Source organism: Poecilia reticulata, chromosome 16 (genome assembly GCF_904066995.2).
Source record: "Poecilia reticulata chromosome 16, P_reticulata-male-v2, whole genome shotgun sequence".
In the NCBI taxonomy this organism is placed as follows: Eukaryota; Metazoa; Chordata; class Actinopteri; order Cyprinodontiformes; family Poeciliidae; genus Poecilia; species Poecilia reticulata.
In genome coordinates, this window is record NC_088845.1 from 11,292,978 (window position 1) to 11,310,541 (window position 17,564).

Below are 17,564 nucleotides of genomic sequence, written 5' to 3' on the forward strand. Positions count from 1 at the left end.
GAAACTGTCTTTATAGTTACAAGTATAAAAAGATTCCTATTCCCTCACGCCAGCAGCAAAGAAGAGAAACAAAGAGTGTGTAACTTGCAGTGTTGTGACAGGAGCTCTGCTCCACTGTCAGTGAACTTACTGATCTGCCACCAGGCACAAGATAAAACAACTGATGTTATTAAGTTGTAAATACTGCTTCTTTATAACGTGAAATAGCCAAACAAATATTTTCTCTCCCTGACTGTTGCCAAGAGGTTGGGAAACTGTCAGACGTGAAAAGTTTATTTTCTTGGCATCAGCGCGATGAGGAGATTGGAAGGATGGAACCTCATGCTTTCGTTCTGGAAGTTTGTGCACGTTTTGGAGATTACATGTTGGAAAGCTTCTTTTATGATTCACTTCGCAGAGAACAGTCAGCACTGCATTATTTTCTTTCTGAAATATTCATTGCGCACCTTCCATGACCTGGGAATTGAATCCCTTTCTACTTAAAACAGACCTTTTATGACAAAGATCCTATAGAACAAATTTCAGAAAAAAAACATGACGGTGAAAGATTTAAATAGTTGTTTTTTTTCTAAATATCTTGATTGACAGTTATTGTGTTAAGAAAACATCTACATTCTGTGACTATTTCTCAGAATATAAATTGTTTGCAGCATAATTCTTAGTAATTTAACATTTTAAATAAGTGGTCCTGAAAATCGATACATTTTCTTTTTCAACAAATAAAAAATGTACTGTCATGTTTCATGTTGTTAAGGAGAATCTATGATGAAAATTTAATTGATGAGGCATACTCATAAACTTACAGAACACAAAGAAAAAAAACAGTCATTCCGGTATAATCTTTTCCAATGTTTTTAGATTTCAGAAATCTAAAAGAAATCTAAATATAAAAAATTTGGTCTTTTAGAACTCAATGATGCCATGTCATGCAGACATACAAATCCACTGTCTGCTTGGGGTGCCATCATGTCTCCTCCTTTGTGATAATCCGTTTTGTGTGACCCAGAAAATGCTGAGTAACTGCAACAAAATGATCAATCTGAGAGCTTTATAGTCTCATACGAGGAGATCAAAGAAACACCTTTTGGAAATCCGAGGACAAAAAGACCTACAGTTCCTGTACAACCATTCAAATTAATAAAGGGAGCTGGATTATTAGATACTGATCTCTCAGTTATGTGAAATTCAATTCTGTTTACGTGAGTCCGCCCTGCCCTTATGAGTGACTCATTGTTTGGGGTGTGCATTACCCTTTGTTGTTCAACTCTGACCCAGGCTCACAATAATACTCATGCATATTTCATAGAGTGCCAACGACAACCCGGGTGCATATCTGTTACTGAGTCGGCTGCGGCAGGGGAGGCTGCAGCAGCCAGAGAAGAAAGATTATGGAAAGGCGGAAGGGGCAGAAGGGCATGACACAAAATGTGGATTAAGTGTTATCCAGAAAGGAAGACAGTGGCACAGGTGACAAACTGAAACATGTCCAAGTTGAAGATGATGAATCTGCAGCATTGGAGAAGATATCTTTGGATTTGGGATGAACCACAGTCAGCAGGATCCTTCGGAGTCGTGTCACTTATTCTTCACGGGTGGTGAATTTCTTTTCCTCTCTGTGACTCTGTGACACTAGTTGGTTTAATAGGTACAGAAAACACATGGATGGATAATCCTTTGAATACAAATGAAGTGGATGTGTGCGTTTGAGTTCAGGTAAAAAAAAAAAAATCTTTTTGCACTGCTTCAAAAATTTCCACTGAAAGTAGACTTCTAGTGGGTTTTCATGTAAAACTTTGGAAAACAGAATGAAATGAATTGTTCAATTAGCTCTGTCAAGATGTTTTTAAGACTCATCTTATGATTCAAATTCAACTTTTCAACTTTTGCACTAATTTTTTCAACATTTTGCTCTTGCAGGTCTCTTTAAAGTTTAAGTCTTGTTCAAATCCACCAGTAATAAAACATCCTTCATTGATGTAAATGTCCTCCACCACCTGAGACCAAGCCTACTATTTACAATTATGGATTTGCATAACCAGTCAAACAACATGAGTCCTTGCCATTCACCTCTGCAATGGACATCGAAATCTTTTCAAAATCCAGACAAGCAAGAAATTTTGAGTATATCATCTCTGGTCCCTTCCACTGTCCTCACACTCATTCCCAGCTGTGACACCACAACTACTGGAAGCCCATACTCTGAATTTCCATCTTTTGCTAAAGACATGGAGGAGAGGAAACTTTCCAAAACCTGTAGTTCTGAATTTTTAGAAGCTGGGGGTCAAGAAACCACAACCATACCAATTTCTGATAGCACTAATCCTGCAGAAGTTCAGCAGAGAAAGCCACCAGATGGACACATCCTGGAGGACAAATCCATAAGTTTAATTTTGCCCAAAGAGGACCACAATGAAGAAACAGGTATTGCAACAGTTTAGATTATATCTAGCTTTTGGATAGTAGTTCAAATATTAAGGCCATACATAAATAAACAAATTAACCATAACCCTAACCTGGTTGGGTCGGGTCTACGGTAAAAGTACTGCTGGATTTTGGGCCCAGTGGTACTCAACAAAAACAGTCCAGAAATCTGTTTGTGATCCAACAATATGAGTTTGTTTTGCAGAGACATAGTAGTCATGTCAATAAAAGGGTTAGCATGGGATAGAGAAAAGGTCTTGAGTGTTTTATTGCTGTTGAACTTCAAATGACCTTTCTGTTATCATGCACTGAAGGCTAAAAATAGTAAAAAATGAAGCTATACTAAAAAATACTTAATCCTTTTGCAGAGAATACAATCTGTGCACTCCTGGATAAGGTATGTGTAGGAGATTTTAAATTATATGCTTTCTGTCTATTTCATGGTTAAAAAAAATATTAGTCAACTCAAAACTATGGAGACAGTTTTTTTTAAAGAAATTAAACTTGAATTAACTTCTAGAATTCATCACCTCAGTTGTTAAAACCCGACCCGTTGACAGGCTTTCATCAGAAACCTGAGAGAGATTTCATGTTCTACCGGTGCTCATCTGCCTCAGGTAGCTGTCACTCAAGCATAAGACTGACATTAAGCTGTTTTACCTATGATCGAATGTATGCAGCTCATGTTTTACTTGATATTAAAAAATGTGCCTTGTATTTGATGCGTATGCCTGTGTCGGCTCAGCCTTGGGATGAGCAAACTATTTCATCAGAGAGCCTCAGGAAGCTTAATAATAAATAGGGAACTGACCTGCTGTGTCATGTGATTTATGACATGACTTGCATCCATTTAGTCAAATTTAGATTTTTTCCAGTGCGCTTGTTGCAAATTATGACTTTTCTTTTAAAAAGCATGCGCCTTCTGCATTTTCTTTTGCATTTATTAAAATGAATTGCAAGGTTTTGTATAAGAGTGAAGAAGTTTGTCCTGGGGCAAATGTGCTAATTCTAGATCTCATTCCAGCAGTCAGATTTGTGAAGAAGTGCAGATCATTAAAATGTCTTCTCCTACCAGTAGCTATTTTTAATGGAAACATTGCACACAGGAAATATCCAAACATTAGCATCTACAAAATAAATATTCAAGACTTAAAAGGGCACTTTGCATGGCCACAAAAAACATTTTGCCACCAAGTATTAACTATGCTCTCTTTGGTTTTGTACAATCAATAAGCAATAAATGCTTTGAATATTTTGTGGCAAAAAGGCAAACCCACACCAGACAAAAGTAACCCTCACACTTTGGTTCAGCTGTGTGAGAAGTGAGCAAAATGGGAAAAGCAATCCACCTGCAAATTAATGTGTTTTATAGGCTTATTTAAGTTTTTATTTACAATTTACAAAAAAAACAATTCTTATCTTTCTCTTATTGACCTCATACATGTACTGCAATGCCTTTTCCATAAAAATGTTGCTCTATCACTACAACCAACCAAAAACTTTGCTTTTGCAGCAAACCAAAAGACAAAACAACAAAAAAAAAACGTTATATTTTCAGAGGTTTTGTGATATTTAACCCAGCCAGTCAGAGGTCATTGAGTGTTTTCTTTTTTCATTCTTCCTCCCTACAAAAGCTTCTGTTCACCTGTCTCAGAGCCAGCAGCAGCTAGAAAGCAAAGCAAGTTATTCATCTCAGATGACGGCTTGTTTTTCTGAAAGAACATTGTATCTCATTGTCTGTCTTACTATGGTTGGAAAAGCATTGCCTGTGATTCATCTGTGAGAGTTGATAGAGTGTAACACCAAGCTCTATAAAGATTCATTGAACTAAATAAGAATTTACAGACAGAGCAAACTTTTATATTGTACAGTTTTCATCAGTTTTGAAAATATAATAATAAAAATGTATTATTATCATCATCATTTTCTAACTTTTTTTCAGACAACACAGACTTAGATTTGAGTATATTCAGATATTCTAACAATCATTTAAAAATGAATTGAGGCGGTACTTGGGGTTGAATCAGGAGTTAGAACAAATACATATTTTCACATTATGAAGAAAGCTACACAGTTCTAGAGAACCATAGTTCTCCTGCGATGGGAGTAGATCTCTACACAGAATAACTAAATAGATTTCCAAAATTTATTTTTTTAAAAATTACAGTTTTAACAGTCGAAAAAATGAATAACAATGGAGGAGTAAAACTGTGAAGTAGAAGACCTGAATGTTAAGTTTAAGACTCTCTGACAGGTTAGCAGAATGTCAGATGGCCTTGCATGCTTCTTTCTAATAGGCAGCACTGCTTACCAGGCAGTGATGAAAGAGTCATGCAATAAGAAAATCAGTTTTCTTATTGCATGAATACATATTCCATAAAAGTTATCAAATATTCATGAAATATAAAGTCTTGAAATGTAACGGATCCCAAATCTCTTACACTCTATCCTAATTTTATTAGTTGCAGTCCAAGTGGACTTCATGCAACGTTTGATACAGAAGAAGGACCACCAAGGCTAATCTGCAGCTCAAAAAGGATACTGAATTCTGGATTTGAATATTAGTCATGTTTTCTCAAAAATAGATTTTTTTAACATCCTGAATTATATATATATTTTTGTTTGTTGTTTGTTGTAGGTGGAAACCATCGAGCCTTTTCATCTCGTGAACTGCTTGCAATTCTGGGAATCATGCTTTGTATTAAGCTGGTCGTCATTACTGCTCTCTTAGGTATGTGATGAAATCAACTTTATCCACTTTTACATAATCTGTAAGATTGATACTTAAGCAAATAAGCTATATGACAGATGTCATATAGCCAATAACCATGTATTATTTTTCTCTACGAAATAGAAATAGAACTAATCACACTGTCATGCCAAAAGAAATCTGGTTTTAACAAGTCAAACTGGTTTCAGGTTAGCTATCTCTTGCCTTCACATACATTGAATAATTAATTTCCAACCATTTGAGATGGCTTGACAGTGTCAGGACTCATTTAGCTCAAATTGCAAAAGAGCAGTTCAGGGAGGATGAGATGGTGTTTTTCCATGTTGATCAGTCACCAGCCAAGAGCTGAAGCTGAAAGGAATGTTTGGCATATACATTTACACAGCGGTCTGATTTTGAAATAAAATGTCCAAATATGTGATTTTTGCTTACCTACAGGTGCATGTTCATAGATGTCACTAAAAAGTTCAACTATTTTAAAAATATTAAGAGTGAAACTTATATTTTAGTTATATAAGTTTCGTTTTATGCTTTGTGAAGTTTAACAAAGCATAAAACGAATAATTACAAGCATTTTATTTGTTAATTTAGATTATTGTGGCTTACAGTTGATGAAAAAATAGATTTCTTAGAAAATGTGAATATTACATAAAACCAATGAAAAAAAATGAGTTGCACATTTAATTAATATCCTTCCTGCTATTAGTTACACCTAATCAGCCTGCAGTATTAATCAGTTTATCATGATAAAACTCTAACACAATGTAAGCGTATAATCTACTTCAAAAAAATTCAGCCTAGGTTCATTCTCCTAACCATCCTAGCTACAGATAAAGTCCTCATGTCAGCGTGAAGTAACTAATGCTGTCATCTCACTGCATTTCTTGTCTCTTTTTTTTATCAGTCAAGTTCCTGGCATTCCCCTCTGAGTCAAATGAATCACCTCCTCCTTGTGACTCAGGAGGGAGCTGCAGTGTTTCAAGTCAACTACCTTTTCTGTCTAAGAACCCAATCAACCAGACAGGAAACATCACTGCAGGTAAAGAAAGTTAGTCAGGGGATTATAAATGCATGCAGAGTACTAAGTCTGTGCTTACCTGCCTTAGTCTGAATATATTTCTATCATTGCTCTATGGCCTTTTTCTTTGTTATAAACTACTTCATATCCTTTGTAGACAGGCAATTTTATTGCTACTCCACGTACATATATATATTTTTGTCATCCCAAATACAGCCTGCCAGATTATGGTCAATGGCGACCAACGTATTGTGAGCGGGACCTTAGCGACAGAGGGCAAGTGGGGTTGGCAAGTCAGCATGCACTGGAAGGGGGATCACGTCTGCGGAGGCGCCATCATCTCCCCCCACTGGGTCATCACTGCAGCTCACTGCTTTGTTGAGTAAGAGGTAGACTTATGGGGAGAATGTACAGAAAACTGACAAAACGTGTTATTCAGTCACACAGTCACTTTTAACTTCTGCTAGTGGAAGGTTGTTGGTCAATCTATGAGCATGTACATATAAAATTGAAGCAAAAGCATTCACACATCTTGAAACCAAGAGCTTGAAGACGACAGATTGCGTTTTGTCCACTGGGACTCTCCACACAACCCCTTACATGTTTAATTGGGATTTTGAGCACTTATGGGAAATATTTTGAGCTCCACTTCAGACAAAAAGCTGCTCACTGAATTGTCTGTAGAGCTGAAGTGAAAATAAGACGTTAATCAAAAAATGAGTGACCAAGGAAAATTTGATTGTAAAGATGGAATTGACGTATTTACATTGAATTAATAAACATATACATTCATATTACTTTTGTTTTAGTTCTAAAAACTTGCTGTCTGTAAAGTCAAACTGGTACTTATATTTGTTTTAGTACCTTTAAATTACACACACTTCGAATCAGAAGGCAGATGGCTGAATATAATGTTAGGGTTGAACTTTAGAGACTGTTGTCAAAGAAAATCCTTACAAAATACGAAACAAACATACAAAGTCCAACAGGATAATGATCCCAAACACATATTTAGCCTAGTTTTGGACTTCAGACCTATTGAGAAATGTGTGGAGTCTATGTTGTTACCTGAGCTTGAAGTAAACCTGCAAACAGATTATTTCTCTTCTTTGCAGAAACAACATGGTTCAAGCAGCAGACTGGTTGGTGGTAGTGGGCACAGTGAGCATCGCAGACAGCTCCATGGGGAAACGCCACAGAGCTCAGCTGATTCACTACCACCCCCAGTTTAACAAGAACAACAATGACTATGATGTGGGGCTGCTGCGCACCATCACTGACATGGACATGACTGGTAACAAAGAAATAGCTCCACCTACCGGCGGATTTGAGAACGTCTTTAAAAAATATTAAATGTGCAGCTGATGTGTCTTATGACATTTTGTTATGTGAACTAGAGCTTAACTGGCCGTATAGGAATTTAATTTATCAGCTGATGGTTAACAATGAATCATTTTAGAAATACAGTAATGGTAAATTAGCTCTGAGGACTCAAGGATATTTTTACACACCCTTTTCTTTGTTGAATTGATCATAACGCTGTTGTTGTGAAGTAGCTGTTCCAGTTAGAAGTTTACACACATTCCATCTGAATATCATATTAAATATTCGGGTTTTAATTATTTTTTTGAGTCATTCTTTTTTAAATGGACTAACAATACAACAGAGTTTCTTCAGTATTTTTTAGAAACAAAAAATAATTCTACAATTAATTTAGAGTAATTTAAATTAATTGCTGATTTTCCATAATCTATTCCAGGTTAAAATTACACATACATGCTCAAATATATAGATATACCCCTCAAAATTATGTGTCTAAGTGACTTCAGCTATTGTTGATCATTTTCACTCAGTGCAGAAAAACCAAACACAGTCATCAATAAGGGCCTGTGGTAATTCTTGCTTTATATTTATTTTATTTTAATATTCCACCTTTCAGTGTAATCTATCAATAGGGTTTGTTTGGTCAGGTAGACACAAAAAGCACAGATTTTTAAACCCGATTGTATTTGACTGTGTAGTTGTGAAGTGAAGACTTTGGAGGTAGTCTTCTATATTTATGACAAAGCACCAGTGAAATGGCAGCAAAACGGGCCCTCAGCATGATAGTTTTACCACCATGTTTGGTAGTTGGTACAGTATTTATGTTTGGAATAATCAACTCCTTAAAACATACTGTTAGTGTATGAATTTATAACTTGTTATAAAATTTTAATGTATAAACCTTGACAAAAATTTAACAAAAAAAAAAACAACAAGAAGCTGATTAAGAAAACAATAGAAAAAGCTTGTTTTAAAAAAAGTGACAATAAGTGTTTCATGTGACAAAAAGAAAAGGTTTTGTGATCTTTACACCTAAGTGATCTTTATCATTTTACTGCTTAGATTGTACCTATAATAAAATGTTGCAATCTAATAGTTGGTACCTCTTTTTTATAGGTGGGGTGCGGCCAGTGTGTTTACCGAGACTGAAGGAGTCTTTTTCTCCTGGAGCACCTTGCTGGATCACAGGCTGGGGATTTTCCCAAGAAGGAGGTGAATTAAAACAAATAAATGTTCCCAAGCAGTCTGATATCCATTAGGCTACACCAAATTCACCAGAGCTTTAAAAGTAAAAAAAAAAAACTAATACAATTCTGTCAGCTAAATTTCATTACCCACTGGTGATGAAGTACACCAAAAAGTGAAAGGAAACTTCTGTTCAGCTTGATAAATTTTGTTTAAAATAATCTATTTAAACAAAAATTATATTTAAAATTACTGTAAAGTAATTTTAAATAACCCATATGGGAGCTGTTTCTTAAATGTTCTTTTTTGTGTGTTATTACTAATGTTTCAGGGTTTGTGTCAGGAAAGCTACAGGAGGCTCAGGTGAATGTGATAGCTCAGTCCGTCTGCTCCAGCTTGGCCGTCTATGGGGCCTTCATTACTCCGCGGATGATTTGTGCTGGCAACCTTTCAGGGGGAGTCGACTCTTGCCAGGTATACCCCAAGTGACATAATTCACTCTCCGTCAGTGTTTAAATAGCACCAATTCACAACAAATGCATCTCAATGCACTTTACAAAACAAAATGATCCGATTTAAATACCGACATATATGATAAATAAAATTGAATCATATAAAGGGATTAAAATTTCATTTGATCCCAATTATAAGAGCAGTTAAATTCAGTTTATTGTGCCAACTTGTAAAAGCGTTTGGTGCCTAAGGAAACACAGCAAAGTGTATTGAGTCAGTAACGTTGCAGCAATCAATCCTACTGGATGAGAACGTGGCCAGCAAGACAGCTGGCCGCATCGAGTCATTAACTTCGCAGCAATCCCTCAGAGCGAGGATTCACATAGTGACAGTGGAAAGGAAATACTCCCTCTCAACAGGAAGAAACCTTCAGCAGACACGTCAAAATCACACACACATTTTCAGAAATTTCTTCTCAGAGCCTAACAAGCACTCTGATGAATCACCAGGTCAGGCTTGAGTTTTTAACAGCTATGTATTCTGCCCTGTTTTGTTTGCTATTCTTTTAAGGGAGACAGTGGGGGGCCACTGGTGTGTGAGACACCTAATGGGGACTGGAGACTGGCAGGGGTGGTGAGTTGGGGAGAAGGCTGTGCCCGGCCTAATAAACCAGGCGTCTACAGCAGAGTAACTCACCTGCTCCAGTGGGTTGAAGGAGTCACAGAGGTAAATACCATACTGTCTAAAACCAGGTTGTCCTTTTCAGTCTTAAATATATTAAAGTTCATGCTTATGCTTGAAGTATTAAAGAAAAGTAAAATGATTCCGTTTGTAACGGCTGGGGTAGGTAATTATTTTTTTCCTCAGATTAAAATGTGATGTTGAATCTGCTCTGTTTGCCTTTTGGTTGCAGATTAAATCAGAAATGTTGAAGGACACCACAGCAGCTCCACAGGAGACCTTGCCAGTAATCATTTCTTCTGAGATAACTGACAATAAAGATTAACACATTATAGACCTGTCTCTCATGTTTTTGGTGTTATCGTTGAGCATAGCGGTTGTTAGGCTGATAATAATGCTGACAGGTAATAATACTTTATTGAAGACTTATCAGAGTGGAAACAAAATGCGGAGGAAACTATCATCAAGTACTCTTCGGTAACGTCTGGCATGTTTTAGCTGTGGAAAACAGCAGAACATAAAACGTTAATTGTAATTACAGTAACAGTAAAAGCAATTACATAAATTTGGACCCCACATCAATTTCTTTATAAGGCATTAAATGCCAAAGGGTTTATTATCTCCATTCAGTGTTTAGACAGTTATTCTAAATAACTTAGTTTAATTAAAATACCAATTTGATAGTCATAGTATAGAATAGGACAATAGACGAACAAGAAACAATACTTTCAGACATCACTGACCTTTTTCTATTTTCAAATCAATTTGTTAAAACTTGCATAATAATAAGTCCATATTTTGGGCCACAGCTGACAAAGGCCCTGAAAATTTGGTGTTCAGTTTGTCCTCGAGCAGCCTAAACAATATAAGCAAAAATAGACCCACTAACTGACTGACTGACTGACTGACTGACTGACTTCCACAATGAGAACAAACCCTGATGGACGTTTTCCTATATTTAGACCACTTTTTAAACCTGTATGCCTAATCGTCAACCTATTCATCCACATTTCCTCTTGCCTCATCATTATATTGTTCCTTCTTACAATCATCTTTTTGTATTTTATATGCCTTCCTCTCTCCTCTGATAACTTCCTGAAGGCGGAGTTTCATAAAGAGTAGAAACTTTTAAAGAGGCCCTATTGTTAAATTACTAAGTCAAAACTCTTTCAAGTTGATATCACTTTTATAGCAGCTGAAAGTAACATGATTGTGCTATAAAATGCATCTATATGCCTGGAAAATACATGTTACTGCCTCTTAAAAACTTTAAAATACAGTAAGGTGATTGCTATCCTATAAAGATTTCCCAAACGACTTTGGAAATAAATGTTCGTGTGCCTGCATGCTTTTATGAATGATTATGCACAGTCATCACAACAAAGGTTTAGTTTCGGTATGGAACTGTATGCTATATTGGTCACGTAGGCCATAGTGCTGTCTGCGTGCCCCGTGAACGCGCCTGTAAACAATTTGCGCGCGTCAGCTGACATTTTTTGACCCAGTTTCGTGACAAGGGTTGTGAGGGTTGGCCAATCAAAGCGGAAAACCCGTATTTTGTTGCTATATAGTCTAAATTATGGTTATAGTGACAGACAAAGCAACTGTAAAGACCGAGAGAAACAGCAGCGAGTAATAGCTTCCTTTCCAAACGGGACTGAGCTCATGTTTTTGTTTTAATCGGTTTGTATCTGCCGCGGTCTTAAGGACAACGTCAAATTTTTACGGTTACCTGCTTCTGGTTCTTCGGTGCCGCACAACCAGCTGTCTGAACTAAACGACAATGTGCTCTGTATTAACCAGACTTAGACCTATCCATCGGGCTGTAGCTCTGTCGCTTCGTCTCGGAGCCAACACCGAGGGCTCAAGTTATGCGGCAACCCAGAGCAGGCGCCTCTCTCCCGGCAAGAATGCTGTGGTAGACCAGCAGGGGAACGTTAGGTCCTACTGCTCCAGGACGGCGAAGACGAAAGGACTGCTCTTCAGACAAGTAGGTCCACGATATATGAACTTCTGCCTGGGTTATTTATTCAATGTTAAAGGGAACGAGTTAGCAGAATATTTAACCTTCATTCTTGATGTAAGATAACGGAAAGCATGAAGGGTTAGCGTCTAGCACGATGTAGACTTAATCTTTATTTGTCTAGTATTTTTGGTGGTTTGTTAAAACCCAGTTAAGCTAGACTAGTTTAGAGATGCAGTATGCCGGCATCAGGATGACTTTGCAGTTTATGTTATGCTTTGCAGCTAAACAGACTTTATATTTACATTTCCATAATTCAGTATCTAAATTTATTGGCAACTTTTTGTTGTTTTTTTCTCAATGACAGTTTATATATTTGCATCTCAAGTTTATTCAACATATTTTTCGCCATTCATGTCCCAAATAAGGAGATGCTTGCATCAAAATAGTAACACTGATCATGCAAAAGAATACAAAAGTTCACATTCACACACTGCATTCTCCTTACAATTCTCTGCTTTCCCTTCTCCTTTGTCTTCACCACACTCATCTGAGGAAGATGAGCAGGACATGAAGTACGTGACCTTTATTGTCTGTTGGCAATTATTGTAGAGTAACACCTATTGCATGTTTTTCCTGTTTAGCTGTTTGAGGTGGAGAGCAGCACCTACACCTACCTGCTGGCAGACACGAACACCAGAGAGGCCATTATCATTGATCCTGTGCTGGAGACAATTGACAGAGACTTAAGCCTGATAGAGGAACTGGGGCTAAAGCTGACACTAGCAGGTATTTGTGTGTTTTTGTGACTGAGCTACAAAATACAGTTACTTTCCATGAGTTTAGACTTATTTTAGAAATCTGTGTCCTGGTCTTCTTAACTGCCTACATCAGTGTACTTTAAATAAAAATGCTTATTTAAGACACTTCCAGTTGCATCCCATTGTTAAAAACTATTATTTTGATTCAGTTGAAATAGAAACAAGAGAACATATTAATAATTTCAAATATTTTAAACACGGTCAGTTGTCCAGTACAGCATGTAAAAATCTTTTACTTTCAATAAATGAGCAGAAACTTCAATTTAAAATGTTTGTATGATAATCATGTGGTCATACTGTTATCCCCTATAGTCCATGCAAAATATGATCAAAATGCCCATTTACTTGTTGCCTCATTTCCTAGTCCCTGTCACACTATTTTTGAACCAGTAAACTTATGCAATGGCAAATTAGCTTATTTATCAATGTAGTCAAGCATTTTCATGAATTATGGAGGTAAATAATCGTAAAAAAAAGTTTCAGTGTCAAATATCAGTTTTTATTAATAATTTATTATTTTCTGAAAATCAACACTAAATAAATAGCCCTTTTAGGAGTTAATAACATTTTCCTGATAAGTGATCCCCATGTGGAGTTAAAAAAAAAAAAAGACAGATTACTACACCTGATCAAACCATAATAACTCCCACAGAACGCCTGCTGGCAGGTGTTATGTGTTGTGGTCACATGGGCTCGTGTCTGTATGAGATTGCTATGGTTTGATAACTTTGAACAAGGCTAGCAACTTTTCATTTTATTTACCCAACTACTTGCAGAAAATCTAAACAGATAATACAATGGGATCACTATTATTTACAAGAAAATCAATGCTTATTCATCCTTCTGCTAAACTAATATATTATTGTTTGCTACAACATTTACTTATATTGATTTTCATGTATAGACAAGGCAAAAATATAGACACTAGTCCTGATAAATTTAGTAGTATGTAGTTTGAAGTGCTTATTCTGCAGAATGTTATACACTCTTACTTTTCTCCGCTTTAAAGAGTAATAGAGGTATAACTATCTGATATTAGCTGGGTAATCAGTTGAGCTACTTGCTTGGGCAATTATGCTAAAGCCCACTGCTTAGCAAATATGCCACTGGTAGTGTGCCGACCACAGTCTTATCTTGATAAGAGAGCGGGGTGGTGATCCCTTATTCCCTCTGTCATAACCACATTTCTGCCTGGTAGACTAACAATATTAATGCAGGTTAATCCTAAGTCATCGAAGCAGGTAGGAAATGTCCTCTTGGTGGGTATGGCTTGAAGCATAGTTGATTCTAAACACCCAGTGACAGGCAACTTCTGTTTCGTACCCAAAAAAGTCTGGTATGAAATGACCTGAAACGGATGCAAAGGGGAGAAAGACTTTCACCCATACATTTCTATATGGTAACTTGTATTTTATTCCCTTTTATTTCTGATAGTGAACACCCACTGCCACGCAGACCACATAACCAGTTCTGGGCTGATGAAGAAAAGAATTGCAGGATTGAAGAGTGCCATCTCTAAATTCAGCGGTGCCTCTGCAGATATCCTGCTATCAGAGGGCGACAAAATTCGCTTTGGAAAACACGTAATGAAGCTATAAAACTTTTTTATAACTGTTTTATCTCAGTGTAGTTCAGAGATCTGGTGTAAAAATGTGCTTGTCAGCTTTACATTAAAACATTTTTAAGTTGTAATTCACGTGCTGTAAAATTAGGAACATTTCAGTTGAAATTGCCAAATAAATAAATTAAAAAAAAAGATCTGACACGCTTTGAGCTGACTGTTGTTTCCTTCTGTAGTACCTGACTGTAAGAGAAACACCGGGACACACGGATGGGTGCACAACCTTAGTGTCGGCAGATGAAAGCATGGCTTTTACTGGGGATGCTCTGCTTATCCGAGGCTGTGGCAGAACAGACTTCCAGCAGGGTAGGCATATGTCATGACTTGTATGTTTTTAATGGATCTATCGTTACATAAATAGAGTTTCCCAATTCTAGTCCTCGGAGCACCATTTCTTAAATTCATTCATTCACTAAACCACCTGAATGATAGGAATGAGTTACCTCATCGCCTTTTAATGAGCCGTTGAAGTATGCATTCAGAATCTGTCTTGGTGGAATGATTGTAATGTTGTTTTTTAAGCTCTTCAACATGGGAATATTTTGAAATGCTCTCATTGTAGTATCCTAAATCATATAAGGATAAGTAGTATCCTTGAAGTATCCTAAATCTTCTAAAACTGTCACATTTCTACTACAGGCTGTGCAAAATGTCTTTACGATTCAGTCCACGACAAGATCTTCACGCTGCCTGATGAATGCCTCGTCTACCCAGCACATGACTATTTAGGTTAGTTATAAACGCACATACCTAATGGTTAAAATCATATCAAATTAAAGATAATGTCACATAATTTACAGGACAGGTTTTATAGTATTGTTTTACAAATGTATTAAATAGAGTAATAGACAAATTGGGATATAATGAAAAAAAATTTGAAAGATGTATGCAAGCATATTATTGGAATGTTGAGTGGAAGGAAAACCTGTGGTAGAAATAAGTCCCCAACAGTTAGTTTTGGAAAACTGAATTTAGAGCCTTTCCTTATTAGTTGTAAATCATTAGTCAAAACCAACAGTAAAACAATGCTTAAAGTGCATTAGTGTATATAATGAATCTCCTGTACATAATATTTGGTTTACACTTTCAATTCACTCACTGAATTAACTTTTGAGATGTAGTCTACTTTACTGAAATGTACCACTATGTTGTACTGTAGTTGATCAGTGGGGTTGTAAGCTAAAACTATACCATAAAAGCTTTACATGTAATGCTGATTGGATGTGTTTTTGTGAATCAGGTCAGACTGTTTCCACGGTTGGTGAAGAACGCAAGTATAACCCTCGTCTCATCAAGTCGAAAGACGAGTTTGTGGAGATCATGAACAGCTTGAATCTCCCAAAGCCGGATAAAATAGGTAACAAACCAGTTTTGTTTCACAGTTCAGCTATAACCTGTGTTAATTTGTGGGTTCCAACATGTTAATTCAATGGTAATACTGCGGCACCACAAATCCTTAATTATTTCTCTTTTCCTTCTTTTGCAGATATTTCACTGCCTGCTAACCTCGTTTGTGGACTCCATGGACTCTGAATGTCTTGAAGAAGAAAACGAGAAAAAAATAATAAAGCCAGTGACATAGTAGCTACGGAACGATGCACACAAAACTTTATTTCACAAAGCTGACCTCAATAGCTTACCATAAAGTACTTTCATTGTACTTTGTAAGTTGTGTATTTGAAAATCTGTTATCGTTTGGAGTGCAACTACTGATATAACTTTAACTGTGCTTTAAATAAAAATGGAATAAAATCTAATTTGATAGTAAAAATATTGTAACAATGCTTTTCTTTGTAAAAGAACTAACAGTTTATATTGCGCTTAAGTTAAATGTGTGTGTTTTACTCTGTACATCTGTAATATTTTGACTTGTAACATGATTGAAGGAATGAATGAACAAAACATGTTTAAGGGAAATAAATGCCTTCAAAGTTTGATTTCATGGTCATGTTGCTTTACTGGTACAGGTGACTTCTTTTGCATGGGCTATTCAATGGTGTTTTGCTAATAATTAGATTTAATCACCCACACTGCTACCAGTGAAAACATAAAGTTACCTAATTTTTAAAGTGCAATCAGTAATACTTTTATAACAAATTTATATCAGTAATGATCTCTTGGTTAATGTCAAGTTGTCATAAAGACATTTTGAATAATGTCAATTTTGTATTTAAAGTGTCTTAATTTACCGAATGACGCTTTATGACAACAGTCATAAATATTCATGAAGGCTTATTCATGTTCATGACAGGTGTTTATGACAGTGTCATGTCAGTCTTATTCACCCCCCCCTTCAAATAAAGCGTTACCAAGAAAAGTAAGGTACAAATGAAAGTGAGAAAATCTCCCAGTCCTTAGGTTTGAAGCAATCCAGTTATGATGTCGATAATGTAAATATAACTATAAAAATTGTGATTTTAAAAATGATTCACAGGCAAAGTTTTCAGTAAGGACCAGAGAGAGCAGGATCAAGTCATTGACTAGTAGTCAAGCTGAAAAATGTTGAAGTTACTCCTTTATTACTCTACCCACTCTGTGCAGTGTACCTGTAACTGACTGTTAGTGTTCTTAGATCTCAATACTCCGCCTACATACAATACAATGAGGCGACAATAACTTCCCTTATTGTCGCCTCATTGTAGTGAAGTCCTTTCGTTTTTAGCCTTTGTATCTGTTTTGCCTACTGAATGGAAAGTCCTCTCCAAATAAAGTTTGTTTTTCAAACTAAACATTTCCTCTAACACGATTTTCGCTTTTTATCCCAAGTGATCAAATGCAGTTACATAATATAAAGTGCTTCTAAATAATTCTTTGTTTACAAAGAAATGTTCTGGTCCCAAGTCAGCCCCATGATGATAAAACATCTGCTTAACCTCTTTGTCAGCTTGTCAGCTTGCTTTTCTTTGCACAATTATCTACTTTGTTCACATACTATAGCTCAGCTGGAGATGAGGCAGATCTGCGTTTACTGATTCACAGGTTTTTTGTAAAAAACTATTTTTGGAGAATATTTAGAGGCATTCCAAGGCCTGCAAGTGCACAGTGGAAACAAGGCTGTACACGTTATCAAAAACAATAGTCCCATCAAATCCAATATCACTGCCTTGCTATTAGTTTTAAATGTAATAGTAATGTTGCAGAAGTTACGAGCTCAAATAGTATTAGACATAATTATTGACTAAATCAATAGTCTACCTTTACAACCATAGCAATAACAATTCTGTAAAGATTAAAAGTGGAGTAATGATGACAAAGCAGTTTTTTTTTTTAATTATGGTTGCGCACCATGTGTTTAGTCTAACACACCCTTGGAGATGACGTATCTCAAACTAGTTCCTGTCAGGTAA

The 17,564-nt window shown here is 36.3% G+C and overlaps 2 protein-coding genes across 2 annotated transcripts; both read left to right on the top strand.

Moving 5' to 3' along the window:
- Positions 1-822: 822 nt before the first annotated feature.
- Positions 823-10,410, top strand: LOC103477882 (transmembrane protease serine 11D). Its single transcript, XM_008431218.3, has 10 exons — positions 823-1,713; positions 1,918-2,421; positions 5,060-5,152; positions 6,057-6,191; positions 6,387-6,552; positions 7,286-7,464; positions 8,610-8,705; positions 9,010-9,152; positions 9,702-9,857; positions 10,045-10,410. Exons 2-10 carry the CDS (start codon positions 2,022-2,024, stop codon positions 10,135-10,137), a joined length of 1,461 nt encoding a protein of 486 aa, XP_008429440.2. The 5' UTR covers positions 823-1,713; positions 1,918-2,021; the 3' UTR covers positions 10,138-10,410.
- An 861-nt stretch (positions 10,411-11,271) lies between these two features.
- Positions 11,272-16,154, top strand: LOC103477883 (persulfide dioxygenase ETHE1, mitochondrial-like). The gene is made up of 7 exons (XM_008431219.2): positions 11,272-11,802; positions 12,420-12,564; positions 14,031-14,179; positions 14,394-14,523; positions 14,857-14,946; positions 15,458-15,574; positions 15,704-16,154. Exons 1-7 carry the CDS (start codon positions 11,596-11,598, stop codon positions 15,748-15,750), a joined length of 885 nt encoding a protein of 294 aa, XP_008429441.2. The 5' UTR covers positions 11,272-11,595; the 3' UTR covers positions 15,751-16,154.
- Positions 16,155-17,564: the final 1,410 nt, after the last annotated feature.

Excerpts from the sequence above, each read along its gene's own strand:
- LOC103477883 (XM_008431219.2), top strand. The coding sequence starts at position 11,596 with ATGTGCTCTGTATTAACCAGACTTAGACCTATCCATCGGGCTGTAGCT. Across the intron at positions 14,180-14,393 it reads AAATTCGCTTTGGAAAACAC|TACCTGACTGTAAGAGAAAC; the intron begins GTAATGAAGCTA and ends TTCCTTCTGTAG. Across the intron at positions 15,575-15,703 it reads CCCAAAGCCGGATAAAATAG|ATATTTCACTGCCTGCTAAC; the intron begins GTAACAAACCAG and ends CTTCTTTTGCAG.
- LOC103477882 (XM_008431218.3), top strand. The coding sequence starts at position 2,022 with ATGGATTTGCATAACCAGTCAAACAACATGAGTCCTTGCCATTCACCT. Across the intron at positions 5,153-6,056 it reads CGTCATTACTGCTCTCTTAG|TCAAGTTCCTGGCATTCCCC; the intron begins GTATGTGATGAA and ends TTTTTTTATCAG. Across the intron at positions 8,706-9,009 it reads GGGATTTTCCCAAGAAGGAG|GGTTTGTGTCAGGAAAGCTA; the intron begins GTGAATTAAAAC and ends CTAATGTTTCAG.